General features: G+C 36.2%; 1 protein-coding gene across 3 annotated transcripts in view; it reads right to left on the bottom strand.

Moving 5' to 3' along the window:
- Window positions 1-15,257, bottom strand: part of LOC131069164 (NAD(P)H-quinone oxidoreductase subunit U, chloroplastic) — a 76,015-nt gene extending 60,758 nt beyond the window's left edge. Inside the window, exon 1 of one of the 3 annotated variants that reach the window (XR_009112116.2) lies at window positions 14,910-15,257. Coding sequence is in view for 2 of the 3 variants with exons in the window: in XM_058004519.2 (XP_057860502.1) it covers window positions 14,910-15,180 (271 nt within the window). In the remaining variant the exon portion in view is untranslated. The remainder of the gene's footprint in view (window positions 1-14,909) is intronic. The other 2 variants (XM_058004519.2, XM_058004518.2) reach the window with 2 other exon arrangements.
- Between the last annotated feature and the right edge of the window lie 1,634 nt (window positions 15,258-16,891).

Genomic DNA, 16,891 nt, shown 5'->3' with positions numbered 1-16,891 from the left:
TGACTGTATAACTGTATTTTATTTACAGTCATCTATTAATAGATGACTCTCTAAAATTAAAATTTTTAATTGGTTGTGTATTTTTTTAAGTTTTTAACTTCAAATTTAAATTTAAATGAAATACTTTAATACACATTGACATTACACAGTTGACAGTCATTTCAAATGACTATGAGTATTTCACAATTGACTGTGTAATACACAGTCATTAATTACAATGTACATTAATGATTAATGTATTACACAGTCATCAGTCATTTGAAAATGACTATGTATTACACAGTCATTTCAAAATTTCAAATGACCGTGTATTACACAGTCATCAGTCATTTGAAAATGACTGTGTATTACACAGTCATCAGTCATTTGAAATTTTGAAATGATTGTAATGACTGTGTATTACACAGTCATTTGAAAATGACTGTGTAATACACAGTCATTTCTCATTTGAAATGACTGTAATGACTGTGTATTACACAGTCATTTGAAAATGACTGTGTAATACACAGTCATTTGGAAATGACTGTGTATTACACAGTCATTTCAAATGACTGATGACTGTGTAATACACAGTCATTTGAAAATGAATGTGTACTACACAGTCATTTGAAATGACTGTGACTGTGTAATGATGACTGTGTAATACACAGTCATTTGAAATGACTGTGACTGTGTAATGATGACTGTGTAATACACAGTCATTTGAAAATTTGAAATGACTGTGTATTACACAGTCATTTGAAAATTGAAATGACTGTGACTGTGTAATGATGACTGTGTAATACACAGTCATTTGAAAATTTGAAATGACTGTGTATTACACAGTCATTTGAAAATTGAAATGACTGTGATTGTGTAATGATGACTGTGTAATACACAGTCATTTGAAAATTTGAAATGACTGTGTATTACACAGTCATTTGAAATGACTGTGACTGTGTAATACACAGTCATTTTCAAATGACTGTGTATTACACAGTCATTTCAAATGACTGATGACTGTGTAATACACAGTCATTTGAAATGACTGTAATTACTAATGATTGTGTATTACACAGTCATTTGAAATGACTGTGACTGTGTAATACACAGTCATTTGAAATGACTAAGACTGTGTAATACACAGTCATTTTCAAATGACTGTGTATTACACAGTCTTAGTCATTCGAAATAAAACAATACAAAAAGATACCTGGTCGTGCGTGCAAATGCAAACAATACACAGTCATTTTGACTGTGTAATACACAGTCATTTCAAATGACTGTGTATTACACAGTCAAAATGACTGTGTATTCGAAATAAAACAATACAAAAAGATCACGAATAAACAAGTAAAAACCTGGTCGCGCGTGCAAATGCAAACCCTACTGCAAATCGCGTGGCGTTTTTTGCCTTCCGGAGTCGCGCGAGCCGCGAAATGGAATAAAGACTTCGGTTTTTTCTCGCATTTTGTGCCGCGTTTCGGGCGGGTTTTGGCCATTAACGGCGAGTATTTGCCAAAAAAATCGCGGCGAGTATATAAAAAAATCGCCCCGAGTATTTCCGCGATTAACTCGCGCGGCATTATGGATCGCGATTACTCGCGAGTTTTTGAATTGCTCGCCGAGTTTTGCAAGTATGGTTTGCAGTTTCAGCTTTTCTTTCTATGTGTACCGGTTTTGGCTCACCGGATCCTGTGGAGTTGGATTCTACTTGAAGACTCGATCATCTTTCTTATTTCCAGACCGCATCGCATTTGGATCATTTTCCGGCAAGTTATCGCTATCGGTTTCCTTGACAGTTTCCTATTACCGGTTGACAGTTTCTTGTTACCGGTTGCCTAGACCTATTTTGGTGATCGACCGGAACCCCTTACGAAGCTTGCGGAGCCTTGAACATTGATTTCGATGTTCCTTGGCATGTAGCCAACCTTTTTCCGCGATCTACACTTCATCCTTTGGATTTTCCAGAAGAATCTCTTGGCGGAGGCCGACCTTGTTGATTTTACACGTTAGGTCTTGTTCTTCGGGTTTTGATCCCTTTTTGGGCTAACCGGGTCCCCTTGGATCGTATATATAATTGTAATTGTGCATTAGAATGTATCAATCGAACAATCAAGTAGCTAGACTAAGCATAGAAGATAGATCTTAAGATTGAAGGTCCCGGTTGTGAGCTATTATGTATTTGAGTATGTTTTAGCAGGCCTATGAGCCGGTTTCTGTAACCCGGTTGTTATCGGTTGGTTGTAATCAGTTTTCATGAAATAAATCAATCTGTTTTGCATTGCCTCCATCATATCTTTGTGTTTTTGTTGTGTTTACTCTTGCTGACCGGTCCGGATTGATCTCTTTGAGGTCCCTCCTAACCGATGACTGCTTCACAAATAGACCCAGGGAGAATTTCCCCATCTTTCAAGGAATCTGAGTAGAATTTGACCAAAATGCATTTATTTATTTTTACTTTTTTAAAGTGTTTTTTCTCATGTATGCACATTTGTGTAAATAAAAATCTAAAATACTGAAAAATTAGAATTGCTTATGTGATTTTATTTTCATCAATACAAAAATAAATTAACTCCTAATTATGGATAATTTGTAAATCGGAGTCTAGAATATAGTCATAATATCAAAGTTTTGAAAATGTGTGCCAATCTCTAAATAAACCAGTAACTTAAGAGTTTCTATTGCACATCACAAAGAAAAAAAATCTGATCAGGGTAACAATAGAAAGATAATTGACCTAGAAGACCAAAAAGTTACCTAGATATAAAAGGTCGACAAGGATTGAAAGGAACAAGAATTTAAAATGTACTTTCATGTTGTACTTCAAAAGATGCATATATTCTTTTGAAAATTGCCCTTCCATCCTATGTTTGATCCAAAAACAAGAAAAGATATCATATTTTGCTAAGTTACCGAATCGGAATCGGAATCGGAATCGGGTACGTGGGTACGGTACGCAGGTACGGCAAAAAAATTTTGAGGGAGCTGGGTACGTTTTGGGTACGTTAGTATAAAAAACATATAAAAATCATAAATATGTATATTAAAATTTAAATATATTAATTCTAAATTAAAAAAATATTTATATATATTAAAAATTACATATATTAAATATATATTAATATTAAATATATACTTTATAAATTTAATATTATTTTTAACTTATAATTTTATTATATAACTATTAAGATATAGTTTTACGAACAATATACTAATATAATGTATAATAATTTTAAAATAAACTATTTTATATATTTCATTATTAAAAATTAAACATATTAATTATAAATTAATATTAAATATATCTTATAAAATTTATATTATTTTAAATTTGTAATCTAATTATATAACTAGTAATATATACGTTACGGGACAATATATTAAGATAATGTATAATACTTTTTAAAAATCTATTTTATATATTCCATTATTAACGATGAAGGTTTGCAACAGCATCCATGGATTCCGTCATGGTTATTCATTCGCACAAACTACATTGTCTAAAACATTTTTGTTCAACTCGGACAAATGAAGAAACTACTGCCGTCGCCTGAGCATTGTCGTGAGCTGTTGCCTGAGCGTTGTCGTGAGCCATGAGCCGTGAGCAATGAGCCGTTGTCGTGAGCGGTGAGCGGTGAGCCATTGTCGTGAGCTGTGAGCCGTTGTCGTGAGCCGAAGACAAACGAAGACAAGCGTTGCCGAAGACAAATCCGAAATGCATTTTCTGTCTGCTCGTGCACGTCTTTTGTTTTTGTTTTAGGGTTTAAATAACCCATTTTCCTTCCGTGAAAGTCAACCTAGACGAATCCAAGACGAATCGTATCCGAACCCGAATCCAAGACGAATCGTATCCGGATTTGGGGGAAAACCTAGACGTACCGGTAACTTAGATATTTTGTAATGTCCCCACTTTGAAATACAATCTAATGATAAATGATAATAATAAAATTAAAATTAAAATATAAAAGAATACAATTGAATATAATTAAATTTTAATTAAGTTAATGAATGGTCAAAGACATGAAATGAAAAGTTGACTCCCTCAAACATGAGATATAAAAGGGAGAAGAGAACCTCATTTGAAGGGATAATTTGGGGAATCAGAAGTGCAGATCTTAATGTGAAAGGTTGTGTTCCTTTCAAAACGCAGAAATAACGAAGAGTTGCACTCTTTCAAAGGGTGCTAATGGTGGAAAGGGTGTGTCTCTTGCCAAAGGGGCATACATGATGAAGAGGTATGACCTCTCCCTCACATTGGAGGATATAAAAAGGAGAAAGTCTCATTTGAGGACATCCAAGGGAGATCAATTTGAAGAATAATTTATTATTCTCAAAGGGAAGCAATGAAGAGTGATGACTCATTTCTTATAAAGAGGTGTGACTTCCCACGAATGAAGATATAAAGAAGAGATTAATTCAATTGAGAAGGAGGAATTGGAGGAACCATCCATAAGATCAAAGAAGACAAAAAATTCAATGGATCAATATCTAATATCAGAATTAATATGCGTGAAAATTAGCAGACTTTGATATTTACAAGGGCAAGATTCAAGGTAATCCCAAAATGGGACATTACAAGTGGTATCAGAGCATGATCTTGCCAGCCTATAGGATAAGGATAAATCGTTTATGCATTCTAATCAATGAGAAGGGATGTATTAACTCTGTCCAAAAATATGGCAACAACTAAATGACAATGGCAAGACAATATGAGAGATTGTTAAAACATACGTGTATAGTGCAAAGAAGACAATCAAGTATATAATATATACACTAGAATAAGAGAGAATATTATGGAGATCTAAGGTGAAGTATATGAAGAGTTGGTAACAGACTTTTGAGAAGAGATTGTGGATACTTTATGACAATCTTATGATCAAATTATGGAAGACTTTATAGCAGATTTATGGAAGAGATTTATTGTGAATTATGGAATAATGATTACCCCAAGAGATGGTTTTGGTCTTGGTTGAATGCTCCAGCCTCTTCTAGATAAAGTGAATTGGCCCAAGAGATGGTTATGGTCCTAGTTGGACGCTCCTGCCTCTTGTGGATAAAGTGAATTGGCCCAAGAGATAGTTCTGGTCGTAGTTGGACGCTCCTGCCTCTTGTGGATAAAGTGAATTAGCCCAAGAGATGGTTCTGGACCTGGTTGAACGCTCCTGTCTCTTGTGGATAAAATGAATCGTCCATGAGATGGTTTTGAACCTGGTTGGACGCTCCACCTCTTGTGGATAAAGTGAATTGGCCCAAGAGATGGTTTTGGTCCTGGTTGGACACTCCTACCTCTTGTGGATTGGTTACTCCGAGAGATGGTTCTGGTCCAAGTTGGACGCTCTTGCCTCGTGGGTAAAATGATTGATCGATTGGCCCAAGGGATGGATGTAGTCTTGGTTGGACGTTCTTGCTTCTTGTGGACCAAATAAACTATATCTACATGTGAATGCTTGTATCTAAATATATCCATGTGTCTACTTCGTGTTTTCATGTGTATGCTCCGTGTTTTAAGTGTATACTCCGTGTTGGGTATATCTACTACATGAATATTTATGATTACTGATTTCTATCATTGTGAATTCTATGTTTTTGTTGACCTAGAAAGATGAGTTTTTTTAGGAAAGAATATTGCAATTAAGGTCTTACATGTGTGTCATGCTTCTAATCCTCTTCTCAATGAATGAGAATTTCACCTTTGTTGTCTCGAGGAAACAACCAAACATAGTTCTTACGATTACAATTGATGAGAGAGAACTTATCTTAAGATTACAAATCTTCAGGGATTAGTTAGGAATCCTTGCATTGGGAAAATTTAGTTAAATTGATCAATGCTTGAGGACAAGAAATCTTGAGTGGGGTGGGCTATAATGTCCCCATTTTGAAATACAATCTAATGATAAATGATAATAACAAGATTAAAATTAAAATATAGAAGAATACAATTAAAATATAATTAAATTTTAATTAAGTTAATGAATGGTCAAAGACATGAAATGAAAAGTTGTGACTCCCTCAAACATGAGATATAAAAGGCAGAAGAGAACCTCATTTGAAGGGATAATTTGGGGAATCAGAAGTGTAGAACTAATATAAATAAGAAGTGCAGATCTGAATGTGAAAGTTGTGTTCCTTTCAAAACGCAGAAATAATGAAGAGTTGCACTCTTTCAAAGGGTGCTAATGGTGGAAAGGGTGCGTCTCTTGCCAAAGGAGCATACATAATGAAGAGGTGTGACCTCTCCCTCACATTGGAGGATATAAAAAGGAGAAAGTATTATTTGAGGAGGGCATCCAAGGGAGACCAATTTGAAGAATAATTTATTATTCTCAAAGGGTAGCAATGAAGAGTGATGACTCATTTCTTATAAAGAGGTGTGACTTCCCACAAATGAAGATATAAAAAAGAGATAAATTCAATTGAGAAGGGGGAATTGGAGGAACCATCCATAAGATCAAAGAAGACAAAAAAGTCAATGGATCAATATCTAATATCAGAATTAATAAGCGTGAAAATTAGCAGACTTTGATATTTACAAGGGGAAGATTCAGGGTAATCCGAAAAGGGGACATTACATATTTTCCAACTTTGGAATGCAAATAAGTTAGAATTTGAAACCAAAAGATGATGTAAGAATTTGCAACTCTAGGTTAGATATATGACTACTGTAATTGCAATATTAAGGGATCCTCAGTGTGTGAATCCCTTATATCCTTATGACATGCTCTTAAATACTAATTGAGAGGCTTTAGCAATTAAACATGGTGTAACTAGAGACTATTTAGGAAATTGGAGTATTGATTGAGTCATGAATGTTGTCTTGTGACCGAGCAAATACTAATTGAAGATGGCATTAATATACTACGTATTTAGAATTTTAGAGATAAAATAAATACTCTCACAAATGCTTTCTAACCTGGTCTTGGATCTCTTTTCTTTGTGAGTCTGTGACGGCTTGCATTTTCACACAGGAGATAATGGCCTTCTGGCATCAATCTTCCTCAATGAATCATTTTATATTGTTTGTACTTAGCTATGTTATTTGACTACTAGCATATTGGTATATTTTGAGCTTAACTACTACTGCATATATGTATATATTTTTTATTTTAGTATGTTTTTGTACTGACAAACCCAAAACGAACCCAGACCCCCCAAAAAAATGACCCAACTGTGAACTTGAACTCAAACCCAAACCAAAACTAGCAACTTAGACGAAAACATACAACTACCTTTGATAATTTCTGTTAGTGTAGGTTTTTATTTTCCTAGTTGGGTTTATTATTTTTCCTTTTCCTAGGTTTTTCCTACACTTTAATTAAGCTTGCTTAGGTTAATAAATCATGTTTACTTAAGACAAGTGGGTATTGAGGTGTTGACATGCTATGAGGAGGTGCATTTACTATGTTTAGACAATCATGGTGGTCTCTCCTCATTGGCCGGTATTGCCACCTCCACCCCTCTCTTGAGTCTATATAAACATGCTACCTTGCTTGTATTTTCATATATAGTTGGAGATAGTAATTTGATGCTATTTTGCCTTGGAGCACTTCACATCAGTTTTCTCTCGGTATCACTGTTATGCTATTTATTTCATTTGCATTTACAGTTTATTTGATATATCTCTTTCAATTCAATTATGGGTTGTAATCTGTTTCTCAAATTTTAACATGGTATCAGAGCCTGTTTTGAAAGATTAGATTATTGTAGAGATCTTGTAAAATCTTGCTGTGTTTTCTTTTGAATTTTGCATGATTTGAAAAACCAGCAAAGATTTATGAAGATCCGGTAATATTGTTTTACATATATGTTTTTTTGTAAAACAAGGTTTTTGAAGCTTAGATTTGTGAAAGAACTTTCAAATAGTGTGTTTTTAGGCCTAACAGACCTTTGCTTTGTGTTTGGAAGGCCCAAAAACCTCTATTTTCATATAAAGTGTGTGCAGATCGGACACCAGAAGCTTTGTATGTCGTTTTTTCCTTGTTGAAGGCGTTTTTTTAACACTGTGGCCCCATCTTCCAAAAGTGATAAAGAAAAACGCTTTCTGGGTTTATTTCGCCGCTGGAAAAAACCATCTGGGGCATTGCCAGATTTTTTATTTACTCGACAGATCTTTGAAAATCGCGTCTGAAAGCTTTAGCCAGACCCCTCACCATTGCAGTTTTCATTTTTGCATCTGATTTTCAAATGAGATTTTCTCAGTCATACGGAGGTATTTTTCAGTGCAATTTTTTTTGAAATGGGGTATTTTTTTGTGCTCTTTGCAGTGGTGCAATCAATGCTTTCTTATAAGTTCCCAATTTTCCATTAATTAAGTTTTATCAACAGATCTAAAGGGCACTCCCCGTTTTATGAACTTCAAACCACTATAACTTTCACATATGATCTCGGATTCAGGTCATTCTTTTTTTGAAAGTGGATATTTTTTCAATTAGAATACATTGGTGTTGTTTTGATGCTCATATTCTGAGATATTATTTTTGCCTTCGGTATTTGTGTCCATTTTTTGGACTTTGTAAAACTCCAGAAAATAAATCCAGCATTGTAAATGCTCTAAATTATAAAGTGCCACCTTATAAATCTGGGGGGGTGATTTCTGATCTAGTACATAGGGGGATGGTCCAGTGTGTTCTCTCTAATTTTTTCGTCTCTCTTTCCTGCACAAGCAATCTTACTTTCTGCATTAAAATGGATCAAAATACAGTACCAATACTCACACCTTACAACTAGTATGAGTGGAAATCAAAAATGACAATCTATTTTAAGAAGTTGGGGTTGTTTAGAGTAACCATGGGACTTGAAACCGAACCAACACTAATTGCAGAAAAGCCAAAATGGTTTAACAAATGTGATGAAGCTTATGGTACTCTATGTATGTCTATATCTTCTGATCTTCTTTTTCATGTTAAATCTGCTACAACTCCAAATGATGTATGGACAACATTAGAAGGGTTGTTTGGTCAACAAGATGAGTTAAGGGGACACCCATTGGAGAATGAGCTAATAGGGATAAATCCATGTAATTTTGATTACAATTCAGGACTTCTTCACAAAACTAAAGGCTGTAAGATTGCAATTGAAGGCATGTGGGATAGATAAGAAAGATTCACAATTGATTCTAAGCATTCTTTCCAAACTTGGTCCAAACTATTCAATTTTTGTGTCTACTTTCTATGCTACAAAAAGTGCCTTAGGAACCAGCTTTAAAATGCCTTCTCTTGATGATTTTGTAAAAGAACTCACACAAGAACAGGATAAGCTGATTCAAATGGGCACAATTAAGCCCTCTAAATCTCAAGCATTGGTTGCCAACCAAGGTACAAAAGATCAAAATGGGCTTTCTAAGCAAGAAAAGAAACAAAAGAACCAAGGAGAAAAGAAGCAAGAACAGAAGCCAGTTACTTCAAAAGCAACTAATGATGCATCTTCTTCAAAGGGTGACAAAAACAAGAAGGAGAAAACTAAGTGTTCCTATTGTAAGAAACCTGGTCATGATGAACATAAATGTCTAAAGAAGCAAAATGATCATTTGACTCATCTTCTAGAAAAGAACAACATCAAGGTGCCCGATTCTGTCAAACCAAGTTCATCTCAGGAATCTTCAAAGGACACAAGTAAGGGGAAAGAAAAGGGCAAGGCCCTAGTTGCTGTTGCTTCCCAGCCTAATTCCTGGATTATTGACTCAGATGCTTCGCACCACATGGCTTCATCAAAGGATAGTTTTTCCTCCTTGGAGTCATGTTCTATGCCATCTATTCTATTGGGTGATGACACTCTTGTTGAAGTGCATGGGAGAGGGTCTGTTGACGTGGGCAAAGGAGCATTTCAGGATGTCCTTTGTGTTCCATCTTTGTCAACTAATCTCCTATCTGTCTATCAAATCACTCACACTGGCTCTAGCAAGTAGGTTGAGTTCACTCCAGACACAGTGGTAATTAGTGAGATGCCCAATGGGTCTACAATTGCAGTGGGAAAGGCAGATAATCAGTCTAGCCTGTATCACTTTTCTCACTTTGTTCCTAATTCTCCTTCACTTGCATTGCTTACTCACTCAGATGAGGTGAGTCATTTGTGGCATCAACGGTTTGGCCACTTGAACTACCGCTACTTGCAGCAGCTCAGTCAGCATGACATGGTTATAGGGTTGCCTTCTATTTGATTTCTTGATGGAGTTTGTCAAGGATGCATTCTTGGCAAGCACCCTGAAGAAAAATTTGATAAAGGCAAAGCATGGAGAGCCACACACCTTTTGGAGCTAGTTCACAGTGATTTAGCAGGACCATTTCCAAATCCTTCTTTCAGCAGGGCCAAATATGTCTTGACATTCATTGATGATCTTTCTCAGTACACCTTTGTATATTTTCTCAAACAAAAGTTTGAGGTCTTTGAGTCTTTTCAGGAATTCAAAGCCTTTGCAGAGAAGCAATCAGGGAAAACCATCCAGGTTTTGCGCATCGCTAATGGGGGGGAATATGTCAACCAAAGGTTTCAGCAATTTTGTATCTCAGAAGGCATTGATCTTCAACACACAGTTCCCTACACTCCACAACAAAATGGAGTTGCAGAATGTAAGAATCGGTCCTTGAAGGAAATGGCTAATTGTATGATCCACTCCAGATCATTGGCACCTCAGTATTGGGCAGAGGCCATCAACTATGCATGTTATATCCAGAATCAAGTTCCTCATCGAGCTATGAAGAGGGTAACTCTTTTTCAAGCTTGGACTGGTCGGAAACCCACAGTCAAACACTTCCAAGTGTTTGGGTCTTCTGCATGGGCCCACATTCCAGCAGAGAAACGCAAGGCTATGGATCCGCAGAGAAAGCCTTGCATATTTGTTGGGTATCCAGATGGTGTTAAAGGCTACAAGCTTCTCCATCCTACCACACATGAGCTTTTCATTGAGAGGAGTGTTCGTTTTGAGGAGGATACTTCCAGTTCTTCTTCTACCACTTCTCCATCTTTCATTCCTATGAAGACATTGCAACTTCATGATGACAGTTCTTCTGAGGATTTTAATCCTCCTAATCCTTCTGAGGAGTCTTCTTCCTCCACTTCAGATGATGATGGTGAGGATTCATCTTCCTCTTCTCTTAGTCATCCTTCAGAGGGTGATGATTCTCCTCCAGATTCTCCTCATTCTCCAGCTACTGGGCCTCTTTGGGCTCGTCAGACATTGGAGTCAGCAGGTGATTGGGTTGGTGATCCTTCAGATGAGAGAAGAACAAGGTCACAATTTGAGCATGCTCCACATCTCTTCTTTGCTACAACTTCCGATCCACAGACCTTTCGGGAAGCTTCAAGTGTCCCCGAGTGGGATGCAGCTATGCAGGAGGAGTTCAATTCCTTGGAGAGGAACCATACTTGGGATTTACTCCCTCTTCCTAAGGGAAGGAAACTTGTTCGGTGCAAGTGGATCTACCGAACAAAATTTGCTGCAGATGGGTCGGTTGATAAGTATAAGGCTCGTCTGGTCACCAAAGGATTCTCCCAGGTTGCTGGGATTGACTACTCTAAGACTTTTACGCCAGTTGCCAAGATGAATTCCATCCGACTTGTCCTTGCTATTGCTGCAGCCCATCGTTGGGAAGTTCATCAAATGGATGTGAAGAGTGCTTTTCTTCATGGTGACCTTCAGGAGGAAATATATATGGAGCAGCCACAGGGGTTCGTCCACGATCGTTCACTTGTTTGTCGCCTTCGGAAGTCTCTCTATGGCCTTAAACAGGCCCCTCGTGCCTGGTATGCCAAGATGGACTCCTTCCTTCTGTCAGTTGGGTTCACTCGGTGCCATTCTGATCCAAACGTCTACATTTTGCAGCAAGATGATACTCTCACCTTCCTTGTTCTCTATGTTGATGACTTGTTGATCACTAGAAGTCACTCATCCAGTATCAAGGCAGTCAAAACTGCCCTTCATGATCACTTCTTGATGTCTGACTTAGGCCTACTCCACTACTTCTTAGGGATTGAGATCACTCAATCGCGTTCTAGTATCTTCATTGGACAACCTAAGTACGCTCTTGATATGCTCTTGAGATTTCGCATGGCTGACTGTAAGCCTGCACCGACTCCATTTCTGTCAGGAATCAAACTTGAGGCTTCTTGTTCTTCACCCTTGGCGGATGCTACCTTGTATCATCAATTAGTTGGAAGCCTCATATATTTGACTCACACGAGGCTTGATATTTCATATGCAGTGGGCTTGGTCTCCAGGTTCATGCAAGAGCCACATGAGCTGCATTGGAAAGCAGCTAAGCGGATTCTTCACTATGTACAGGGTACTCACAATTATGGGATTCATTATACAACGAACGTGGATATTGACTTGGTGGGATATACAGATTCAGATTGGGCAGGTGATTCTCAAGATCGCAAGTCCACTTCAGGGTATTGCTTCTCTCTTGGTTTTGGTCCAGTTTCTTGGTCAAGCAAGAAACAATCTGCTATTGCTCTTTCATCTACTGAGGCTGAGTATTGAGGAGCAGTTAATGCTGCTACTGAGGCCATTTGGCTTCAGAACATTCTCACTGAGTTTGGCATTTCCTTTCGAAAGCCTACAATCATCTTTTGTGACAACCAAAGTGCTATTCAGATTTCTTGCAATCCGGTCCATCATCAACGGACCAAGCACATTGAGATTCACATGCACTATATTCGAGAGCTGATTCATGAGCAGGTTCTTGATCTTTAGTGTTGTCCGACATCAGATCAAACTGCAGACATCTTCACCAAACCCTTCACTAAAAGCAAGTTCATTCATTTCAGAGCTTTGCTTGGGGTGCGGCAGGTATTCTCTTTTGTTGGGGGGGCTTCTTAGTTCTTTTTTTTTCTCTCTCTATTCTGGGGGGGGTGTACTCTCCTTTGTTGGGGGGGAGGACTATGTACATGGGTACCTCATCAAGCTTCATTTGCCAAAACCCATATTTTCACCCACCTAAGCTATGCTTAAGGGGGGGTGTTAGTGTAGGTTTTTATTTTCCTAGTTGGGTTTATTATTTTCCCCTTTCCTAGGTTTTTCTTACACTTTAATTAAGCTTGCTTAGGTTAATAAATCATGTTTACTTAAGACAAGTGGGTATTGAGGTATCGGCATGCTATGAGGAGGTGCATTTAGTATGTTTAGACCATCATGGTGGTCTCTCCTCATTGGCCGGTATTGCCACCTCCACCCCTCTCTTGAGTCTATATAAACATGCTACCTTGCTTGTATTTTCATATATAGTTGGAGATAGTACTATGATGCTATTTTGTCTTGGAGCACTTCACATCAGTTTTCTCTCGGTATCATTGTTATGTTGTTTATTTCATTTGCATTTACAGTTTATTTGATCTATCTCTTTCAATTTAATTCTGGGTTGTAATCTGTTTCTCGGATTTTAACAATTTCTCCGTCACCAATACCAAGGTTCCTTCAAACCCCAAAATTTGATACCATATTACGAAAAGTAATGACATAGAAAATGATTACCAAGATATCAATATTAACAAAGGAGTGAAAGACTTCTTAAATAAGAGTTACAAATGATTTATCCGATAAGGATAAAATCGACAAATAAGAAAAACAAATAAAAACTAAAAGAATAAAGAATATTCCTAAAGTTTATCCTAACAACTTATTTAACTATTATAACTAAATAGTAGAATATTATTTTAATATGTAGAACCCCTTCTAAATATCAAACATTTTGCTAATGCCATCAAAGGATCTCCAAATTCATGATTTAGCATGTTTCTTTTTTGCATTCCCAAGTTTCCATCCTGGTTTTCACTCCCGTACAAACACTCTTATTCTTATGGCTCAATTGACAACTAGCTCGCACCATTTTCATTGTGAAACAGGTAGGTAGAAATGACCTAAAGAAGAATGGGAAGAAAGGGTTTTATCTTTTGCACAACAGGGGCAGTTGAATCTAAGGAGGACTTTATTTCTGAGTGCAAAGCTTGCTATGATATTCAAGCCAAGTATGCTAATACTTTAGTGGCTACTTCATTGCAAGAGTTGTTCAAAGAGACTAAAGTTGGGAAAATTAGGGAGCTCATCACCAAGCTTATTAGTAGTCTTTGTGTAAATCTGAAAGCTAGACAATCTAGACATGCCATCCCATTGACTATCTTTGGTCTCATGGATGTTAAAAATTCTATTCTATTCTATTAAATGTTAAGAGATCGTACTCTCTCTCAAAGTCAGAATAAATTAGATGTTAAGGAAATCATTAAGCAAATTTGCTAGCACTGGTAATATAAACACTTATAATTCATGAAAATGCCCATTATCTGTACACAAATCCTTCCATATGAACCTACATTTAACAATATTACACAAGTCAATTCCTGTCCTGCTAACACCTGTTTAACAAACTTACAAGCTCTCGCATTTAGTATAAATACTAACATATTAAATAGCTTGGGTCGATGCTTGACCGCCCTGGCAAAAGCGTGGCAATCGTACAGGACACACTTACCTAAGCACAGCCCACTCGGTTTACACCTGGGTTTCTTTGATGTAAGCCCCTGATTCACCCCTCCACCCACCAGGAATGGACAAATTCCAGAAATTCAAAATAACAAATACATTAATTACAATCAAATACAAAACTCTTAGGAATCGAATTCTAGAATACCGACAATGACAAAATGAAGTACCATGGAAGGGCAGCAACTCCTCTTTTTACTGCAAGACAGATTCCAGGGAACTAAAGAATATATTCATACAAGAGGAAAAATGAATCTTTACCTGCAACACTAAAGCCCAACAATTTTGTTCTTAAATTTCCCCCAGGCTAAGGATATTTTTATGTCAACGCACGAGGGTGTATGAACTCTATTTCGCTTCATTCCCACCAATAAATTTTGGATAAGGGCTAGAAGCCTTCAATTTCAATAATAGCTGCTAAGAAAAAGAAAGAGATGAAAAGCAAATATTAGCGTACCGATACCCTCGAGGGCTTTCCGAATGTTAGAGCTCGTAATTAGTGAAGTGAAAGAGCGCGGGGTAAGCACTGAGGATGAAGAATCCTTGTCTGCTACTTCACTCGAACTGGAACTTTCTGGGATGTTCTCCACAGTGTTCGATACACTAAGTCTCTGGCGTCTCCTCGCACTCAAACATTTTGTTGTTCGCAGTTGGGTATGGTTGAATTTGGCGACTATTGACAGAATTGAGGTGCCAGCAAAAGCGCTGCCGGTGATCACGCAAGCCATTAGAGGATGATAAGGTGGCGTTGCAGCCTCCCATCTCAACAGCTAGTATAAATTTAATTGAATTTTCTATATGTGGCTGATAATTGCTAATACTCAACTTAACAGGATATAAATATTTGTTATGGTTTCGACTTAGTCGTGTGCCCATTTTGAATGGTTTAATGCAATTATATATTGGTTCATTAGTTTTTTCAAAATGTAAATATTCATTCTCATGGTATTATTTTCTCTCAATAGTGTGATTAGTTTGGAGTTGATGAAAGTAGAGATAGAGATAGAAGGGGAGAGGGAGAGGGAGAGGGAGAGATATAGATATAGATATAGATATAGATAGAAATATAGACATAGAGGTAGAGAGAGAGAGTAAAGATAGAGAGAGATAGAGAGAAAGAGATCTAGGTAAGGGAGAAGGAGAGATAGAGAGGAAGAAATAAGATAGATACAGCGGGAGAGGGAGAAAGGGAGATATATGTGGCACTATGATAGAGAGATAGAGATATAAGGAGATAGAGAGAGGGGGAGAGGTAGAGTGAGATAGATAGATAGGTGGAGATAGAGAGACAGAGCAGAAGAGAGAAATATATAAATAGAGTGATATAGAGAGATAGAGAGAGATAGAGAGATAGATAGAATGATGTATATTTAGTATTTCACCTTCAAGATAGTTACCTACATGTATTTAATTTTATCCTAAGTAATACTCCCTTCTAATGGCAACAAGGAATCCTAAGGGGCAATTTTGCTAAGGACAATCATGGAATAAACATTTTGTTTCTATCAATCTCTTAAGAAGAGCTATAAGAGGTAAATAGATCAATTCATGTGAGTCTAAAAAAGACACATTCCCTAATATTACTATTAATTATTTATATTTTCTTATTAGAGTTCTTGGATAGAAGCCTTTTAATAAGATATATGACATATTCAAAAAATTAAAAATTTGAACTAGATAAATCTAAGATATAATCCTAACACTTATGTGTTGTATAATTTAAGTAAATTATAAAACAATTTTTAGTCTTTTAACAAATTATTCTTGAGGAAGAATATTATTAGAGCCATATTACAATCTGGATCTTCCAAACTAATTGGCTCTACTTACACCAACTTAACAAACTCTTTTTTTTCTATCTTTATAATTTGAATCATAATAAAATATTGAATGGTATATATTGAATTATTCCATTAAACAATCCTAAAATTATTTAGGACAAAACATACTTAGAAAGAAAATGTATTAATTTAAGTCTCTCTAAGCATTCAAAGTCTTTAGAGTGAAAAATATTTAACTTATACAACCTTTCATAAGAGTTAGTAGGTCTTGGAAGAAGGAGACATGCTAAATATTCATCTTGATTTGGTGATGATCATACAATATAAAATATAACATAAAATATAACAGGGAAGAAATTTTACAACAATTCTCTCAATAATAAATGGTTTAATAAAAAACATTTATTATTAAGATAAAAAGATTCTAACTTAGATAACAACTTATTTGATGAGATCTTTTTAATCTTTCTAAGAAAAATCTACCACATAAAAAAAACTTTTCATTTTAAATTAAGAAAATAGTTTTTGGTCTTTTTATTCAACTTCAAAATTAATTTTTGTCCATTTTTAAATAATATCCTAAAATATTCCATAAAAATAATCAAATTCTAAATATAAGATTTTTTTTATAAATACAACAAGTTCACTTTTGATTATG

This window comes from Cryptomeria japonica, chromosome 5 (genome assembly GCF_030272615.1).
Source record: "Cryptomeria japonica chromosome 5, Sugi_1.0, whole genome shotgun sequence".
NCBI lineage: Eukaryota > Viridiplantae > Streptophyta > Pinopsida > Cupressales > Cupressaceae > Cryptomeria > Cryptomeria japonica.
Note: the sequence above shows the minus strand (reverse complement) of the source record. Positions and strands in the feature narration are given on the sequence as shown.